An 18,003-nucleotide genomic window follows, 5' to 3' on the forward strand; every position below is an offset into this window, starting at 1 on the left:
TAAAACATGGCATATATATTATATACATATCACAACTATAATTCCAAAAACCTACTGTCTACATTTTTTTCTAAATTTAAATACTGAGTGAATTGTGAATTTTGATGCATTTATTATTTATTGGTAGTTTCAAGAATCATAGAAATGGTTTGTATAATAAGTTTTCAAAGAACTTTTTTGGTTCTTAAAACTCCCAGCAGATAATGAATGTATTCAATTTCAAGATTCGTTCAAAACTTTAGTGATTTCTTTTTCCTTACCTATGAGTGAGTGGAGTTGATAACAGGGTATAATGGAAGTTGTTAGAATGGATCTCTTTTGTTTTGAAGGGAATTTTTTCCCTTATTAAAATAATAGCTGTAAAATCCCGATAATGAGAATTGGCTATATCTTTGCTAATACAAGTCCGATTTTAATAATGGGTAATCTCATTACCTACAATGTCGTCTCACAGATAGTATTTAAAAAATGTATAAATTTTGGGATATGCACTGATGAAGTATAACTTTGTTTATAACTTTTTTCTACTAGATAAATCAAGGATTTCAATAGCTAAGAAACTTTCAAGGATGACACCAACTATTTTGAAAAGAAAAAAATGCATGTAAATCGGTAAAGACAGAAACAAGTAACCTAAGTACTTTACATTTTTATTTAGATAGATAAGTGTTCAAAGTAATTCTTGGATGTCTTGTCTTATTAACCGAAAACAAGGAAAATAACTAAGTAAATGATTGTACATATTTTTTATAGTTACGGATTGTAATCTAATTTATCTACTTCTTAACATCAAGTATTTTTTAATGGTTTTATTTTAAATAAACATTTTTTAATAATTTATTTGTAGATCTAATATACTTACTTGTACAGGGATATTGGTAAAAATAAAGGCAATATAGTATGTCCTCAGCTTGTACCAATTATTAAATTGTTCCTTTTTCAGAATATTGATTTCAGACGGAACTGTAAACAAAGAAAAAACATATTTACCGACTATAAGAAGTAATTATTTAAATTTAATTAGAGAGATTGAGGGTTTCACTATTAATTTCTTAGGGTCAGTTAAGATTAAACTAAACCTTTTAGAATGTAAAATATCAAACAGATGATTAACAGGTAAAACTTCATAATTTATCTATTAATTCATTTTCATATTTTGTCAAAAGAACTAGGTTAAGAAAATATGAATTATACAATTTAATATTATACAAGTTAATTGCCAGTATTGAGGAATCAATTTTCTTTTAGTTCCGTAGAGCATCAATTATGAAAATAGGTAAGATTCTATTTATATAATGATAAATTTAAAGAATACATACATTTCAAGACAGCAGGCATTAGCGAAGTAAATGAGTGATAAACAGCAACACATAAAAAGTAAGTAATATTTGTATGTGCTTTATCCCCATCATGACCAACGTTTTGAAATATTAATCCCACAACAATACCAACTAAAAGGTGAAGAAATGCCTTGAGGTATACGAAAGTCTGAAAAGATCAACAATACAAAAATTATTCTGATTAATAACATACATACTTTAAAATAATTAATTTTTGTTAGAGATACAATGCAATTATTATTATTTTTTTTAAATATTTAAATTTAAAATTCAATAATCAGTAAAAGTCAATAAATGCTTACCCAATCCCTATGAAGGTACACTAAGTTTTTCTTGAATAAAACAAAAAATCTTGAAAATTCTGAGGGTGGCTGAACTATTACACAAGCTTTACTCTGATTATTACTACTAATTTCTTTATCTTTTGGTTTTGGAACGACTGCATCTAAAATTTTAAAAAATATAATTATTTTACCATAATAATCATTGGAATTTGAAGTCAACAATTTATTATTTTTATAAACTCAAATTATCAAGTTCAACTTTAATATTTTATTTCCTTCCTCGAACTATGTATTAAAAAATAATGCATATCAGAAATCCATAAATGAAAAGGTATTTTTGTCCTATCAAGTGAGCATTTCAAAGAGCATTTAAATGAGAAATAAAACTATAAATTAAATAAGATCAACATAGAAGCAAATTGTTTTTTTTCTCTATTTTACAACAGGTTCTAAATTACCTGATGTAGTAACTGTTTTAATCAAATATCTGAAGGTTGCTCATTGGGATGAAAAAAGTTGAATTAACAAAAAAGAATTGACAATGATAATATTCAATTGTGTTCAATTCATTCTTGGTGTGAAATATTCTTCTATAATGCATTTATTAATAATAAAAGTTATGACAGCCGCTAGGAGAACGACACTGAAACATCTCCCAGTATCAATCCAATAAAAATCTACCTGTTTCCTCTTGAATCTCTTTAAAAAAAAGAGTCCCTAATTTCTTCATTGCCATTTAGTCATTCTCGTCTTGAATTTGTAGTGAGTTGGGGTAAGACTTAGGGAAAAGTTGTATAGTCATCCCTCACTACACAAAAAAGAATTATTGGAAGATTGCTGATTGACCGTGTGTATCATGAATGGAATTATGTTGGTTGGTATCAATTTTACACAAGATCTTTCCTCCATTACGACAAATCATATTTTTTCAAATATAATTTTTTATTTTAACCTAAGAACGAACAAATTTTTAGTATTTTTTTTTAATGCTTTAATTAAGATAAAACTGTTTTAGCTTTTAACCTTTCTTCTTGCATACTCTGATTTAAATCAGTATCATTGTAACTTTTGGCAGTTTTCTCCATTAAACCGTCTTGTTTTTATTATTTAATTTTTATTCACTATGCAAAATGATTTTTTTCTATTTGTCCACTTTTTTTTAAAAAAAAAAAGTATACCTTCTTATTCTTTCTTTTTTATATGTGTATTCTAATCGAATTTTCTATCATAGGGTGACTGCAATGAAGCCACTGGTGGTTATCTCATTTGTACACATGAGCACACGATCTCCCCAGCTTTATAAAAGAAAAATATAACACTTCAGTAAACAAACATTACCTTGCTTCAGTTCTGGTGCTCTCCAAGATGAGTCCTTGGCTGCTACAACTAACTGATCATTGAATTGTCCAAATTCACCTGAGACTACATCAAGCACTGCAAAATTATAAACGATACGTAAGAAACTTTTTAAATTTTATTCCAGTTCATTTGTGTAGATAAATATACTTTTGGTGACCATTGACGTTTGGATAAAAAGGAATGTGATTAAGGACTGGTTACAGTGGAGGAACACTAGAGAGGAGGTTGGTGTTCAACCAATGTAGGATCCTCCATGCAGTAGGTTATGTATTTATATCAATTATTTTGAAATGGTCGTTATAATCATTTAAAGAGGCCATAATACACAACAGTGAACTGTAACAACTTTACATGTGAAATGTTGTTCCTTATAAATGACAAGTTTTCAAACAAAACCAAATAGAAACTAGGCCATTTTTAAAAAATTAAATGTAACAAAAACTTTATAACTATTTTTAGAATTATCTCTTGTTGATGGACCAAATGTCCAAAATATCAATGTATTGACATGAAATTGGTAAAAACAAAAATTTAAGTAAAAAGGCTATTTAATCGCACAGAAAGAAAGAAACAGAAAATTAACATTAATTACCTTCGAAGAACAAACTACTTAATAAATTATAAAAATATTAATAATAGTATTTAATTACTATTAATAATTAATTACATTTTTAAGATAGAGGTTTGATATTTGCCGATAAATATGTTATACCATTCCTGTAATGGGGTACAAGCATAAATTATTTCAATTCTTCTTGTGTTTAAATTTAAATTATGGCAAGGCATGAAACCTGTTCGTCCTAAATTTCAGAACAACAGAAACATTTTAAATCGGTCAAAATTTCACTGAATTATACTTTTTCTTCTGTTAAGTGAAGGGAGTAAAGGAAGAATATAGTGTTACAAAGGTTAAACGAATAAAGAAAAAAATTAAAATTTTTGTCAAGAGCTTTAAATAACTAAAGGGAAGCTTTTTCTATTATTTTAAACAAATTGTACTGATTTATATAAACATTACATGAAGACTACAAAATGTGGTGGAATATAATCCAACCTACAAACAAAAAGTTTAAGGGGTATGTGGATTCCTTAGCTTAAACCTTAGTGATTTCAAAATATTTTGACTATCAATATTTAATCCATAACTAACTCTATAGCAAGAAATTATTGTAAAAAAATTAGAAAACATGTAACGACTTTGATGAATTATGCTTAGTTACTTCAATATTAATCGAGTAAAGAAGTCCAATGGAGTGTACCATCAGATTTCCAAAACTCTTATAGGCAAGCAAGAAGCAGCTCTAAGCAGAGATGCCAAAATATGGATATTTAAATCCGTGTTCCTCCCAGTCCTCCTGTATGGATCAGAAAACTGGACAGTGCTCGACAAACATGTAGGAAGGATAATGTCAGCATTATCTCATATAAATGAGAGATTCCTTCAAAGAATAGTGGGTAAGACCAGGAGAGACTGTGTCAGAAATGAAAGGATTCGGGAGGATCTGGGTGTGAAATCAGTGCACAACACCATGCAAGAGTGGCAACTGAAGTGGTATGGACACGTCTATAGAATGGATGATAGCAGAAAAGCTAGGTGGTATTTGGAAGCTAGGCCGGAAGGAAGATGGCCTCGTGGTAGACCCAGGTACATGTACTCTGAGTACATTGAAAAACTAGGAGCAGCAAGAGGACGCAACATCCTGGAGATGAGAAGATTAGACAGGAACCAGCGGGCTAGATGGACTGAGACTGCAACTCCATGCTTAATGGCACACAGGAGTTAGAGGAAGAAGAAGAAGAAGCTTCAATATTAGGCAAGAATAGAATCTATCAAAATTAGGAGGAAAAATAACATCCTATATGTACAAAGATCAACATGTGTGCGACTTTTCTAATGGTAGGCTATTTAAAGGGAAGGCACTTGCCTAGTTGTCCACTAGAGCTCAGCATTGTAAGATGACAATATCGATTTATATAAAATTGTAATGTTCTTGCTCCAAAAATTAATTTATAAAATATACACTTCAAAGAATCAGAGAATGGTTTATAACATTGCTACTTAGAATAAAAATTATTCCTTATTTATTGCTATTGATAAATGAATAACTAACTATATTTTGCTAATGATATATTTAACTAATTATAGTTGCAAAAAAATAAAAAAAATAACTTACTAAAATCAGCTGGATTATGGTACTGTGGACATGGGATACCCATTGTTTGCAGGAATGGCACTAAATTAAGAGGAGATCCTTGATACACACATTGACCACTGGCGATCATGTAGACATGATCAAAAAGTTCGAATATATAGGCTGATGGTTGATGGATGGTACATACAATATTTCTGCCACCATTTGCCAAATTTTTAAGCAGCCGAACAAGTTGCGTTGCTGAAGAGCTATCGAGACCCCTGTCAAATCAATTATTTTTTTTAGATTTCAACTTGCGAATAGCTTATGGTTAAAATTACTTCTGATATTTATTCACTCCATATTTCATAAATATTAGTTATGCGGCTAATTGTGTAGCTAATATTTTCAAGTCAATACTGCAGGCAGAATTATTATTTAAAATAAATAAATGGCTAAATACCTCTGAAAGGTACAAGAATACAATACTTTACAAGTATTCCAAAACAAATGCTTCAGAATTATTAAGTACAATTCATATTACAATAGAATAACTAAAATGCATTCACAACTAAACATAGACATCTTTAATGAATACATTTATAAATTGGCCCATATTTTCTTCCAATCTTGCCTTAACTCTTTAATCCAATTAATAACAGAAATAGGAAATTATTCAAAAGCTACAACCCATAGATATAAACATAAAAGAACCAACCATATATTACTGTAAAATTAATCAATGATGTGTATTTTATTTTATTTCAATCCTGTTTTGATTTTTTTTCATTCTGTTTGTTTTTAACAGATTGTAAAACATAGTTGTAATGCAATTATTAGCAAGAAAAATTTATTGTATAAGGGTGTATTCCAAAGCAATATAGAAACTATTGTTCATTTTATATTTATCAAATAAATAGTTTTATTTAAAAAAAAAAAAAAAAAAGCTACTGAAAATATTAGATATATTCGTGGAAGATATATGTTTCCTGACTATATTAATTATAAAATTACTTACATAGCAATCATAAACATTTTTCAATAACTTTTACTATTCACAAAACTTAGTTCAGTTAACAACAGACCTCGACAGTATTTCAAATGAAATATTTTAAAATACAAGATGAAATATACTTCTACGTTTCAAAAAGTAAAATAAGAAAATTCATTGTAATCATATTTTCTGTTAAAAATATAAAATAATAAAAATGTATTTGTGTTTTATTTCTAAAATACTCAAATATAAAAATGTTTTTTATTATGTATTTTAAATATACAAAATAAATTACAAAAGAACAACTATTTGATAGAAAAGAACTATATAGAAAATACTTCTAATATTTTGTATTTAAAACACTTTTTCAAACAACAAATTAAATAATTGATATTTAAAAAAATTAATTACAATACTTTTAGTCTAGATGTAGTTAGTACTATTACGAAAAGAAGGGTGTTAAAACTTCTAGGAGAATTGCAATAAAACAAATGAAAAACTTATTCTCCACTAAAGTTTTAACTTTTTCTTAACTGCTTATGAACTTTTGAAAAAATATATTAGAATATAAAAAAAATGTTTGGTCCACACCTTCATTATCACACCTCCTTCCTTTGTTGTAGAAGATTATTTAATTTTGAAATACTGTTGTAAATAAAACTGTAAATGATGACAATGCTTCTTTGGCATAGAGGAGGCAATCCTTTGTTTGCCTCAGTTGGGAGTGGGCGGTGTCCGTTATGAAACATACTCTCTGTCTTTTGTTATAAAACCCTCCCTAAATCCACAACACCTTCTCCAAAACTTCTCTCCCCTCCTACCAATCTTCCAGAAGTTTGAGATTGGCTTTGACAATTTATGGTAACACTAGTTATCAAATAATATGTATTTGAATCAGTATAAATGGTACAATATTAACAGATACTACCAGGACTAGTTAGAGTCATGATTAAAAAACTAAATGTTAATCAATATTTAACTAAGTTATAACAAAACATGAAAGATCATTTTAGTGAAGTGTTTATTAAATATACTCACGTTGTGGGTTCATCTAGGTACATAACAGGTGGGTTATCAATGAGCTCAAGTGCAATACACAGCCTTTTCTTCTGGCCACCAGAGAGCTGTCCACATTTTGTATAAAGTGTTGAACCCATTCCTAAAGATTCTAAGATGTCTTCAACCTTAAAATCAAATTAAATGTAATCCTATAATTTCAGTATATTTAGAATGAAATTCAGATCATTAAATACTTAAATTAATCTAAAATGAAATATTGATTGGAAATTTGATTGCGTGATAGAATTTAATATAATAATATTGTCCAGTAAACTGAATGTGTAATTTACCAGAAGTTTCTTAGCTTTCGGTGAGAGAGAAGATCCAACTTTGAGATTCGCTGCAACCATCATAATCTCTTGAGTAGTGAAGAGAGGGTTGAGATGGTCTTCTTGCATAATGTAACAACTGAGTGATCTCGTACTACTTCTTCCAGGAGAAACCACCACACCATCCATCTGGATCTCTCCAGACATGCCTTTGACACTACATAAAAGAAGGATTGGTTACATAAAACTATATGAATAAATGTGTATACATATGCTTATATTCAAACATTATTTTTTAAGTTGGTGTAGAACTTTCCATGAATTAATAAAAATGATATAAAAGTAAATTACATTCATTTAATATTCATCTATTTAGTATAAATAGTAATTGGAGAGTAGGGTAATTCAGTGAATAAGGCTCTGTGCTTATTGGGAACTTTCAGGCCCAAGTTCAAATCTGGTAATTGCAGATAATTGTTTATTCCGCTAGTTTATCTGAGAGTCAACCATGAAGGTTTAGGAGTCCTCCTAGGGCCCACCCAGCCTCTGTAAAAAGGTTACTCTAGATTGGGGAAAAATCTGGTGATTGAGCATGATCTTGAATGAATCACCTCCTAGTTTGTAATAGCCGTTATTAAAAAAACATTACTTCCTTACAAAGTACTAAACCCCTGACTCTTCATGGACTGTAGTGGTACAGTTATAAAAATATACTTTTATATTTACTAATTATCTGGATCACAAAAGACTCCCAGAACAAATAATGGATGGATGATGTGGAGGAAGACTTGAAGACACTGGGTGTGAGACATTGAAGAGGAGTGGCAGGAAACTGCGATGAATGGAGGAAAATTGAAGGTCATTCAAGGACCATATTTTAATTAAATATTACCTATGTTAGATTTGTGTGTGTATATATTTATAATTTTTACTGTAATTTTATCTTAAATTTGTTAAAGGGAGAAAAATATATATGGCCAAAGGGGAAAATTTATACTTAGTGATAAATAGAAAAATAATGAAAAAAATATATAAAGGAAAAAGAATATTATAACTTCCAAAAAAACAATTGTTTTACTGGAAGATTATTGATTGACCGTGTGTGAAGATGAAAGGAATATGGTCCGGGTGCGGTCAAGAAAAACTCAAATATTAGAAATATACTAATTTAATGAGCCAACGTTTCGCCCCACGTTGCAGGGCTTCTTCTTTTTTAGCCCTGAAGAAGCCCTGCAACGTGGGGCGAAACGTTGGCTCATTAAATTAGTATATTTCTAATATTTGAGTTTTTCTTGACCGCACCCGGACCATATTCCTTTCATAATTGTTTTACTGGTTATAAGTATGCTGTGTTATGTAGCAATCCAATGCAGTGGGGCAGCACAACTTTTTCAATAAAAATATAAAAGCATAATCTACATGTTTTTTAAATATAAGAAAATGGTCAGGGCTGTGGTCAAAAAAAGAACAAATAGTTTTGACCGCAACCCTGACCATCTTCTTATATTTAATTTTTACGTCATACTATATGTACATATATATTTTTTATTTTCTACTCCATCTTAAACCTGTATTATGAAATATCATTGCTTCATATGTTACAATTTTCAATATTAAATCTTCTACAGTTCAACTTAATTTATTAACGAATGAAACTAGGTTACCACCACATCTGACAGTGGTTAAAAAACTAGTTTCCAAGGCCACTTCCAATCTCATCAGTGTACTTTTTATAAGATTGGTTTTCCTCTTTTGATTAACGATATCCCACTTTTCTGCTGTTAATCTAAAAAGGACTTAGTGGTAGGATGAAGTCAAGATAGGCTCATATTAAAGAGACTGATACAGGTTTTTTTTTTTTTTTAATTACTTGCCAATTAATAGCATAAACAAGAAAACAGAAGCGGAAAATGGTATAATATTAAATAGAATGAGTGATGCACTGATATATCCTTTAATTTGGAAACGGGAAATTGAGTAGAAATTGTACACTTTTTAATAAATGAAACATGTAAAAAACTTTTGATATTATTCCATGTAATTCAGACATAACATATTGAGGGTCAATTAATTGGTATCCAGTCAATCCATAGGTCTGCAAAGTTATCTATTGAGCTTAGCATCTAAACAACAATAACATAATACTAACTAGTCACTCAGCACGACTGTTAGATTGGTTTGTTTATACAGTTAAACAATCAAGAGTTTAATTTATTTTGGGAGCTAAACATTATATGATGACCTTTAATAGGAAATAACATTATTAATTAGCGAACCATCTTTAATTAACACAAAGAGAATCAATCAATGAATATGAACAATCAAGGCCAGAAACAAAGTTTAATTTAATGAAAATTAACTATTTTGTTTTTAATTTCATAGTAATATTAGTCAAATTATTATATATAACATGAATTGAAATTTTATAAATTATAATTTTTTAATCAGTGATCAAAAGAGCAACTGAAATTTTCACCATAAGGATTATATGCCCAATTAGTAAACATTAACATAATTAAATTAAAATATCAAATTTTGTGTAAAATTCCAAGTTAAGTTAAAAATTGACTTATTAGTTTTTTTAAAGATTTATCTTAACTTTAATTTTGTTTACAATCATGTCAAAGTACTGTACAATTTAGGACTAGAATATACATTACTAACTCAAATTCATCAATTTAAAAACTAACTTCCCTAGAAAAAATAACTTTTTTCGTTAGATATAATATAAATTCTTATGAATTTTCGTCTACATTTCAATTGTTTGATACTAATTATACAGATTAAACTAGAAATGGATCACCTAATGTCTTTATCAATGAATATGAATTAATGGTAAGCTTTACTATAGAACATGTCTGACATTGGTAAAAAGTCATTGATAATAAACTCAAGTTTGACAAACTTAAGATGAGCCTTTAAGAATCTCGGAAAGATGAAATAATATTAATAACTGATGATATGAATGAATGAAGGTGTATTACAAACAAATGAATCTGAGAAAAAATAAATTTAAAGTTTATTAATTCCGTTCTGGAAAGTACCACAATGTAAGGTTTAAAAAAATTAAATAAGTTACTAAGAAAAAGTATTCAAAATAAAAATCTCTGTTTTTCCTAAAGTTGCAAATACACCATTCCTTTCATGTCTTAAATAATAAAATGAATTAATGTTTATAATTTAGGAGTTATATTATAAAAGTTACTAGATGAGTTGTATTAGAACTGTTGAAAATGGCCACTGTAATGAAGTTTTATCATGTATTTATAGGACTCTCAGGACCTCAGTATTGATTACTGAATGTAATATTAATGTATCCATCATGTCGTCTACCTTACTACTATAACCACTAGTGGATCCATAAGAACTTGAAAAAAAATTATTAATTAATTTTTTCTATTACATATAGATACAACAAGTGAATTTGTTGTTATGTCCTTAGTTTAAAAACAGTATTTAAACTATATATTTTTTAAATATATGTTTGGGTGAAGTAAAAAAAAATTTAATAGTATTAAAACTATTACGAACAACAGGAGTAGTTATGTTAGGATAACAATACTTGACTGAATTATTACATTATGGTAATCTTTCGACACCAAATGTGATGTCCTTTAATTTGTTTCATTATAACTTTTATTTTGTATTTTACTAGGGGGGAGGGGAGGTAACCCCTGTCTGACTATCTGTGGACCAATCCCCATACTACTCCTTGCTCAAATAGTATAACTGTAATTTATGAAGGTTATATATTTATATAAACAAATGGGTATAAAACTATAAAGGGTGATAACCATCTAGTGTGGCTGATAACCTTTTTTATTTTTCACAAAATGTGTTCTCCATCACTTAAGCTCAATTTTTTATGGCCCAGTTTTATTATTTTATCTTATATGTAAAATAAAATATTGCACTGTGATCACTAAAAACTTTTTTATGTAATACAGATCATCAGGGCCCTTTTTCATAATAAAGTACAAACCAATATTATTACTATATAAAGAAGATGGTCAGGGTTGCATTCAAAAAAGAATAAAATAGTTATCAACTATTTATTGTCCGACTTTCACCCCACTTTGTAGGGCTACATCAGAGCTGTTCAAGATGATAGGCTAAACAGACATTACTGTAATAATACATCAATACTATTACTAGTTTGTATTTGGTACAGTTTCACTGACTTATACCAATCTACCAGATAATGTTTTAATTTATCACTGACAGTCGTCCCTATCATGGAACAAAATGTTTTAGCGCTTGTACTTTATAGTTTGTGTACTTGTATTTATGGAATAATACTATTAGCTTTCATTATGAAACAGGCCCCTGGAGGTGGTGGTTTGTATTACCATGGTGACAGCAGTTATTTTTCGACCTGAACATTTTCCCTTTGAAGATCAGAGCATCACAGGATTCGCATTCCTTTTTTTAAATCGCCGTAGTCCAATTTCAATTTGGGCCTTTTAGTTCTAATATTTTCATTGTATGTTATATTGTGTTTCCTATTCTTTTATAACTATTCAGCCTCTAGTTTTTAACTCACCATATAGTTAGAAAATTCACTGAGAGAGTAATATAAAATATTAGATGGTGATCACTAAAAACTGTTTCATGTAATAGAGAGATAAATATTTTATTATAAGCTATGATCCACCATTTAGGATCTATCAAATTTCTAATTCGTTACTTTATCAAATTAATAATTACTTATTAATCGTTTTATGGCCACTAGCAATGTGTTTATATGTTAAGTTTTTTTTAAAAATTATTTATTTAATGTAATTTACAACTGTACAAAATAATACAATAGGTAAATATGTAGTATGTTTCATATACACTTGAAAATCTTGGGAAGGAACCACCCATTGGTGGTACTTCAAACATTAATTTAAATTAGAAGATCCCGCGGCCATCTTCTTTTCAGACGCCTCGGAGGATTATCAGAGATTGTTAAGGATGAAAGATTAAGAATTAATGGGTTAGGATGGTTAAGGAGTTTGGAATGAAAAGATGCATATCTGTTTTGGGTCAAATCTGCAACGAATGGAATGTTAAGGTCTTTGTGAATGAGTTTATTTGAGACGTAATAAGGAGCATCAAGATTTTACGTAGGATTTTGGATTGTAACGATTGGATGCGGGAAGAATTTGATGGTTTGGTGGAGCCCCAGAGCTCAATTCCAAATGTCCAAATTGGTCTAATTATTGTAGTGTATACAAATTTGTTGTAGCAATCGGAATCTACGAGCAGTTTCTTGTCGTTTCAGTCTTGTGTGTAGATTCCAAGTAAGTCTCTTGTCAAGATGGAGTCCTAAGTATCGATATGTTAAGTTTAAACTCATATTTGGTATTGTACCTCGATTTTGGCAAAAATTGAAAAAAAAAAATCCATTTTTTACAAAAAACAAAATATCTTGAATATTTACAATCTCGTTTCCCTTATTATTTCACATAATTACATTTAGATTTATGTTATTAACACACAAGTTGAGATAATGTGAAAAGCAATAGAGACAAAACTGCACAATGTCTCTCTTGGGAAAGGCGTTACGGTGAGTTCACTCCGTAATTATCTATTTCATACAAAGAGGAAGCATGCACCAGCTGATTCTCCTTGAAATACTTTTAAGCGAATGTCTTTGTATCAACTAGCAAGTCATGAAACCTTTTTCAAATGACTGGATAATAATTATATATAACCGAAACAGTTTCTGAGTAGTTTAAGTAGCAAGGATTTGGATTGAAAATATGAAATGAGAATCTCAAAACAAGAAAAAAACGCCCTTATTTAAAAATGTTTGAAAAATAAGAAGATAAAATTTTTATCACTCCCTGGAAGTTCGTAACCCTAGTATTCGTGGTTTTACAAAATGGCCGCCATAGATTTCTGGGTTTATTGCCAATAACTCTAAAAGTATTGCAAGTAGTCAACACATCATTATAAACTAATTAATAGTACATTTAACTAAGCTTCAATTTGATCTTTAATAGAGTTTTTTTATGTTCATTACCGAGATATAGTATATCAAACAAATTTTTTTTCTCCAAATAACAAAGAGAAAACATTTGTTAACATATTTAGACTAATATTATAAAAACTACTAACATATTCTTGGGTATGTTATTATGATTTTTTTTTTATTAGTATTTTACCAATACTGAAAAGACTAAAAAGATCCTCACACAAGACTGAAAAGACAGGAAACTGCACGTCGATTTCGACTATTACAGCACATACTAGACAAACGGTCTAAACTTCCAACACATTACAACAGACTGATCTACATGACTGTAATAAGGCCAATCTGGACATATGGAGCTGAGCTTTGGGGCTCCACTAAACCTTCGAATTCCTCTCGTATCCAATCCTTACAATCCAAAATCCTTCGTAAAATCCTAAATGCTTCCTACTTTGTCATAAATAAAATCATCCACAAAGACCTTAATGTTCCATTTGTAACCGATCTAGCCCGAACCAGATATTAATCCTTCCATTACAAACTCCCTAACCACTCAAACCCATTAGTTTCTAATCTTGCTTGCTCTTTTATTCCGGACAATCCTCCGAGGCGTCTGAAAAGAAGATGACCTCGAGACCTTATACTGTAAAAATGTTTTTAGAGTGCTACCATTGGGCAGTTTCTCTACATGCTTGTACAATACCATTATGATTTCCTCAAATTTACTTGATGTATTTATGTACAGTTGTAAATATCAATAAATAAATTTAAAAAAAAAAAAAGTATTGTACATTTTTAAATGGCCGTTAATATTTTGTTCAGAAGATATTCACTTCTTCAGATTTTTATTGTTATGAATTATTTAGATTATTAAAAAATTAAATCAGTATCACTACAACCCATGAAGGGCCAGGGCTGCAGTGCTTTAAGCAAGTACGGTTACTTGACCAACGGTCGTACAAGGAAGTCATTTGGTCAGAATTAATTTCGACTGCCAGATTTTTGACCAGTGAAGGGTATCCACTTAATGAGGCTGTGTGGATCTCGGAGGGCTCCAGAAACCACAATGCTACAGTGGAACAGACAATAATTATCTATCACAGCAGGAGTCGAACCCGGGTTTTTGGAGTTAATAGCATAGTTAGGTTATAATAAATAAATTAATAATAATAATAATAAATTAATAATAATAATAAATTAATACGTGTTTCAACCACTTTATTAATGAAATGTAATTATTAATACTCATATTAAATATTAACCCTGAACATTAGGACAGGCTTAGCATCTTCCTACCATAGCGTCAGTGGGCGAACGGCATTGGATATGTGTTATTGTCACGCTCTCCAGATCTGATACCACTGCATTTTTTTTTGGTTAGGATGATATTAAAAAAAACGAATAAGCAAGGTCGGTCAATGATCTTTATTCTATACGAAGAAAGATAACTGAAACTTGCGAAACAATAACACATATTCAGTGCTGTTTGACCACTGCTGCTGTGGAAGAAAGATACGAAGCCTGTCTTAATGATCAAGTAATCACTTTAAACACGTACTAATTATTTATGATAACCTAAATAATAGATAACAATGAAAATCTTTAGATGTGAATATCTCCTAAAAAAAAGTGTATGTCCATAGGAATTTTTTTCTTGTTTTTAGATGATCAATCCTTATTTTTATATAAGAAGATGGTCAGGGTTGCGGTCAAAATAAAAACAAAAATAGTTTACAACTATTTATTTTCCGACGTTTCGCCACACTTTGCAGGGCTTCATCAGGGCTGTTCAAAGGTAAAGGTTGAACAGCTATATTATATATATGTATATATAGTTGACCGTAAAAATTGATATATAAGAAGATGGTCAACCTTTACCTTTGAACAGCCCTGCAAAGTGGGACGAAACGTCGGAAAATAAATAGTTTTAAACTATTTTTGTTTCTCTTTTGACCGCAACCCTGACCATCTTGTTATATATCAATTTTTACGGTCAACTATATATACATATATATAATACATATTTTTAGTTGGGACACTTAATCCTGAAATACCCTGTACATCGGAGAAAAATATTCTGTAATGAAATAAATTTTTCGTATGCATCAGAGTACATACAGTATGCAAATGAAATAGAAACGATAAAAAAAAAAAATAAATTAGATATGGGGACTTCGCTGTTCTATCTATCTATCGATCTATCGTAATTTATTTATTGCAAGAGTCAGGAGGTAGGTAAGGGAGAGACAAAATAAATTATTTCCCAATAATTTTGATAATTTCCTGAAGGTCGTGTAAGTATTCTCTCAAATTTACTCTTTTCTTAAAAACATTTTTAGGAAACCTGTCATCTCTAACCGGTAATTATAAATAATTTTAAGTGAAATAAGCGCTTTGATGTTTTATTGGCCAGTAAAATTAGGGCAGAAACCGGAGTTACGTTGCAAAAGGTTTGATAGTAGCTTTTTTTCTGTTTTGTGCATAAGTACAGATACGTCATAAAACAAAAAATGCTAATAAATCTGACCGAGAGAGAACTTTTAAAATAAAAAAAAACTCAAAATTCTAGATTTTTTTTGCCAATATGATCTAAACGGTAATCCATAGCGAAATAAAGCTTAATTTTGGTCTGGAAAATAAACCGAGCAGGTTATTAAGCCTGTAAGACTTGGTCCTGGCCTGCTTGATCTTCTTATTGCAGTGGCGGGCTAGTGTCAGGTGTCTGTCAAGGATGACAGACCAAGATGTACTGTGCTGCCTGCTGGTCTATTCTCGTACCTTACGACCTTATAGGCTTTAGGGAGAGGACACTTGTTCTTCTGAAGAAAATAATACAGTCGGTCTTCTTGGGATTAACTGAAATATTAAGCCCTTACAGTTTCTTGTTCATCTCCACCTGCTGTAGAGCTGTCTCTGCATTCATTGAACTACTGATGGCTTTATCGTCGGCATAAGAAACTACTTTAGCCTTAACGTACTTGTCTCCAACAGTTTTAGCCGTATATACTGAGAAAAGTATTTTGGGAGAGATTGTGGTTCTCATATGGTTCAATTTATCGGTTTAACGGTTCGCAAAACTCAACGAGTTGAGAACCACTGGCCTAAATAGAGCTAACATTTTACGTCTAAAACAAAATTTGTACATTTTAAAATTATTTTTGAATATTGAAGTCTTCAAACTTTGTAGACCTATCGAAGGAAAAAAAGATTTAAACATGGCATTACGACATTTTGTCGATTCTCTCATTGCTCATGAATTATATGGGAATATAATTTTACCTCTAAGTAAATTTTTTTGAAATCTTTTTTATTTACAACTCCAAAATGGCAGTTAACGTTTGCCACTTGCTGCAAATACAAGACTTTGCAAATGCTTGATAAACAAAGGAAGCCTAAGCGTCGGTAGGCTTAAACGAGTTAATTTTTAAATTCAAAGGTTGGTGAAATTCCTTTAACTATAAAACACAATGAGTACAAATACTTATCTCTTGGGAGTTCCAATGCAAGGCTAACTGCCACACGTGTGGATGCAACACAAGCGTCCTTGGTTTGTGCTTGAAAACCGACACTTATCGGATCTGCCACACCTGTCTAAATAACCCGTCTATTGCGCATGCGGGAATTGGACTAGTTTTGGCAAACGTGTAAAGACACCTTTAAGCTTCCTGACAAATTGGATTACATGAATCAATGAACATTAGATATCATCGATAAAATTTGTATAAGGATACTAAAGGCTTTATGTAATCAATTAATTTTCTATGTTGTATTCATGTAAAAAAACTTATGTTTGATGTATTTCATTTTTAATTTAAGTTTTAATTATCAATAATGAAGGGATAGAGTGTAAAAAAAATGTGCTATCAATCGATTCAATTCAATTCAGTCGTCGATCTTGGTAGATGATAAAACTACCAAGCTCCCAGTTGGGATATTTCAGTATAAACATAGCAATAAGACAAATTTAATGAAACAATTGTCTAATGAACTGGTCCTATAATATATTTCTATATAAGTCGATTCTGATATGATCGACATAATGATATAAGGACATTATATGTTTGCTTTAAAACAATCTGACGTAGAAGCTCAAATCGTCGTTTTCACCAATCTTTCTGAGCTTTCTCGATATTAAAGGCGTTGTGAAAGTGAATCAGGCATCTCGCTTAATGTGTAACTTTTAAATCTGGGACTTTTTTATATAGATATTTATTTTTTATCATTAATTTTTACTCACTGGAAGCCAGTCAAGATGTTGAGGAGTGTTGATTTTCCAGCACCCGAAGGCCCCATGATGGCAGAGAGCTCTCCAGACTTGAAATTACCGGATATCGATTTGAGAACCGCCTTTGTCTCTGTAAAAAGAAAAAAAAGAAATATTAATATAAAAAAGTTTAATAGGGAATTTATTATTTCAAGTTTATAAGTATATCGTACATCTTAAATGAAAAGAAGAAAAAAAAATCTGTTTTTGTTAAAAACAAACATATAAAGATGCTCCTACATATTTGCCAAATTCCCGCATGAACAAGCGTATTCTATGGGTTATATGGATGGGTAGGAACAAGTTGAGTTTAAAAATTGAAAAAAAAGGGGGAAAAAAATAT

At 30.1% G+C, this 18,003-nt stretch overlaps 1 protein-coding gene across 1 annotated transcript in view; it reads right to left on the reverse strand.

The window, feature by feature from the left end:
* Positions 1 to 18,003, reverse strand: part of LOC106681836 (ATP-binding cassette sub-family G member 1) — a 116,620-nt gene that overhangs the window by 3,899 nt on the left and 94,718 nt on the right. The window contains exons 2-9 of the mRNA XM_067049761.1: positions 17,634 to 17,751; positions 7,459 to 7,654; positions 7,148 to 7,293; positions 5,158 to 5,396; positions 2,963 to 3,058; positions 1,643 to 1,785; positions 1,320 to 1,488; positions 863 to 963 (exon numbers count right to left, since the gene is read on the reverse strand). Coding sequence (XP_066905862.1) covers positions 863 to 963; positions 1,320 to 1,488; positions 1,643 to 1,785; positions 2,963 to 3,058; positions 5,158 to 5,396; positions 7,148 to 7,293; positions 7,459 to 7,654; positions 17,634 to 17,751 — 1,208 coding nt within the window. The remainder of the gene's footprint in view (positions 1 to 862; positions 964 to 1,319; positions 1,489 to 1,642; positions 1,786 to 2,962; positions 3,059 to 5,157; positions 5,397 to 7,147; positions 7,294 to 7,458; positions 7,655 to 17,633; positions 17,752 to 18,003) is intronic.

This window comes from Halyomorpha halys, unplaced genomic scaffold, assembly GCF_000696795.3.
Source record: "Halyomorpha halys isolate HHAL.00 unplaced genomic scaffold, Hhal_1.1 Scaffold368.1, whole genome shotgun sequence".
NCBI lineage: Eukaryota > Metazoa > Arthropoda > Insecta > Hemiptera > Pentatomidae > Halyomorpha > Halyomorpha halys.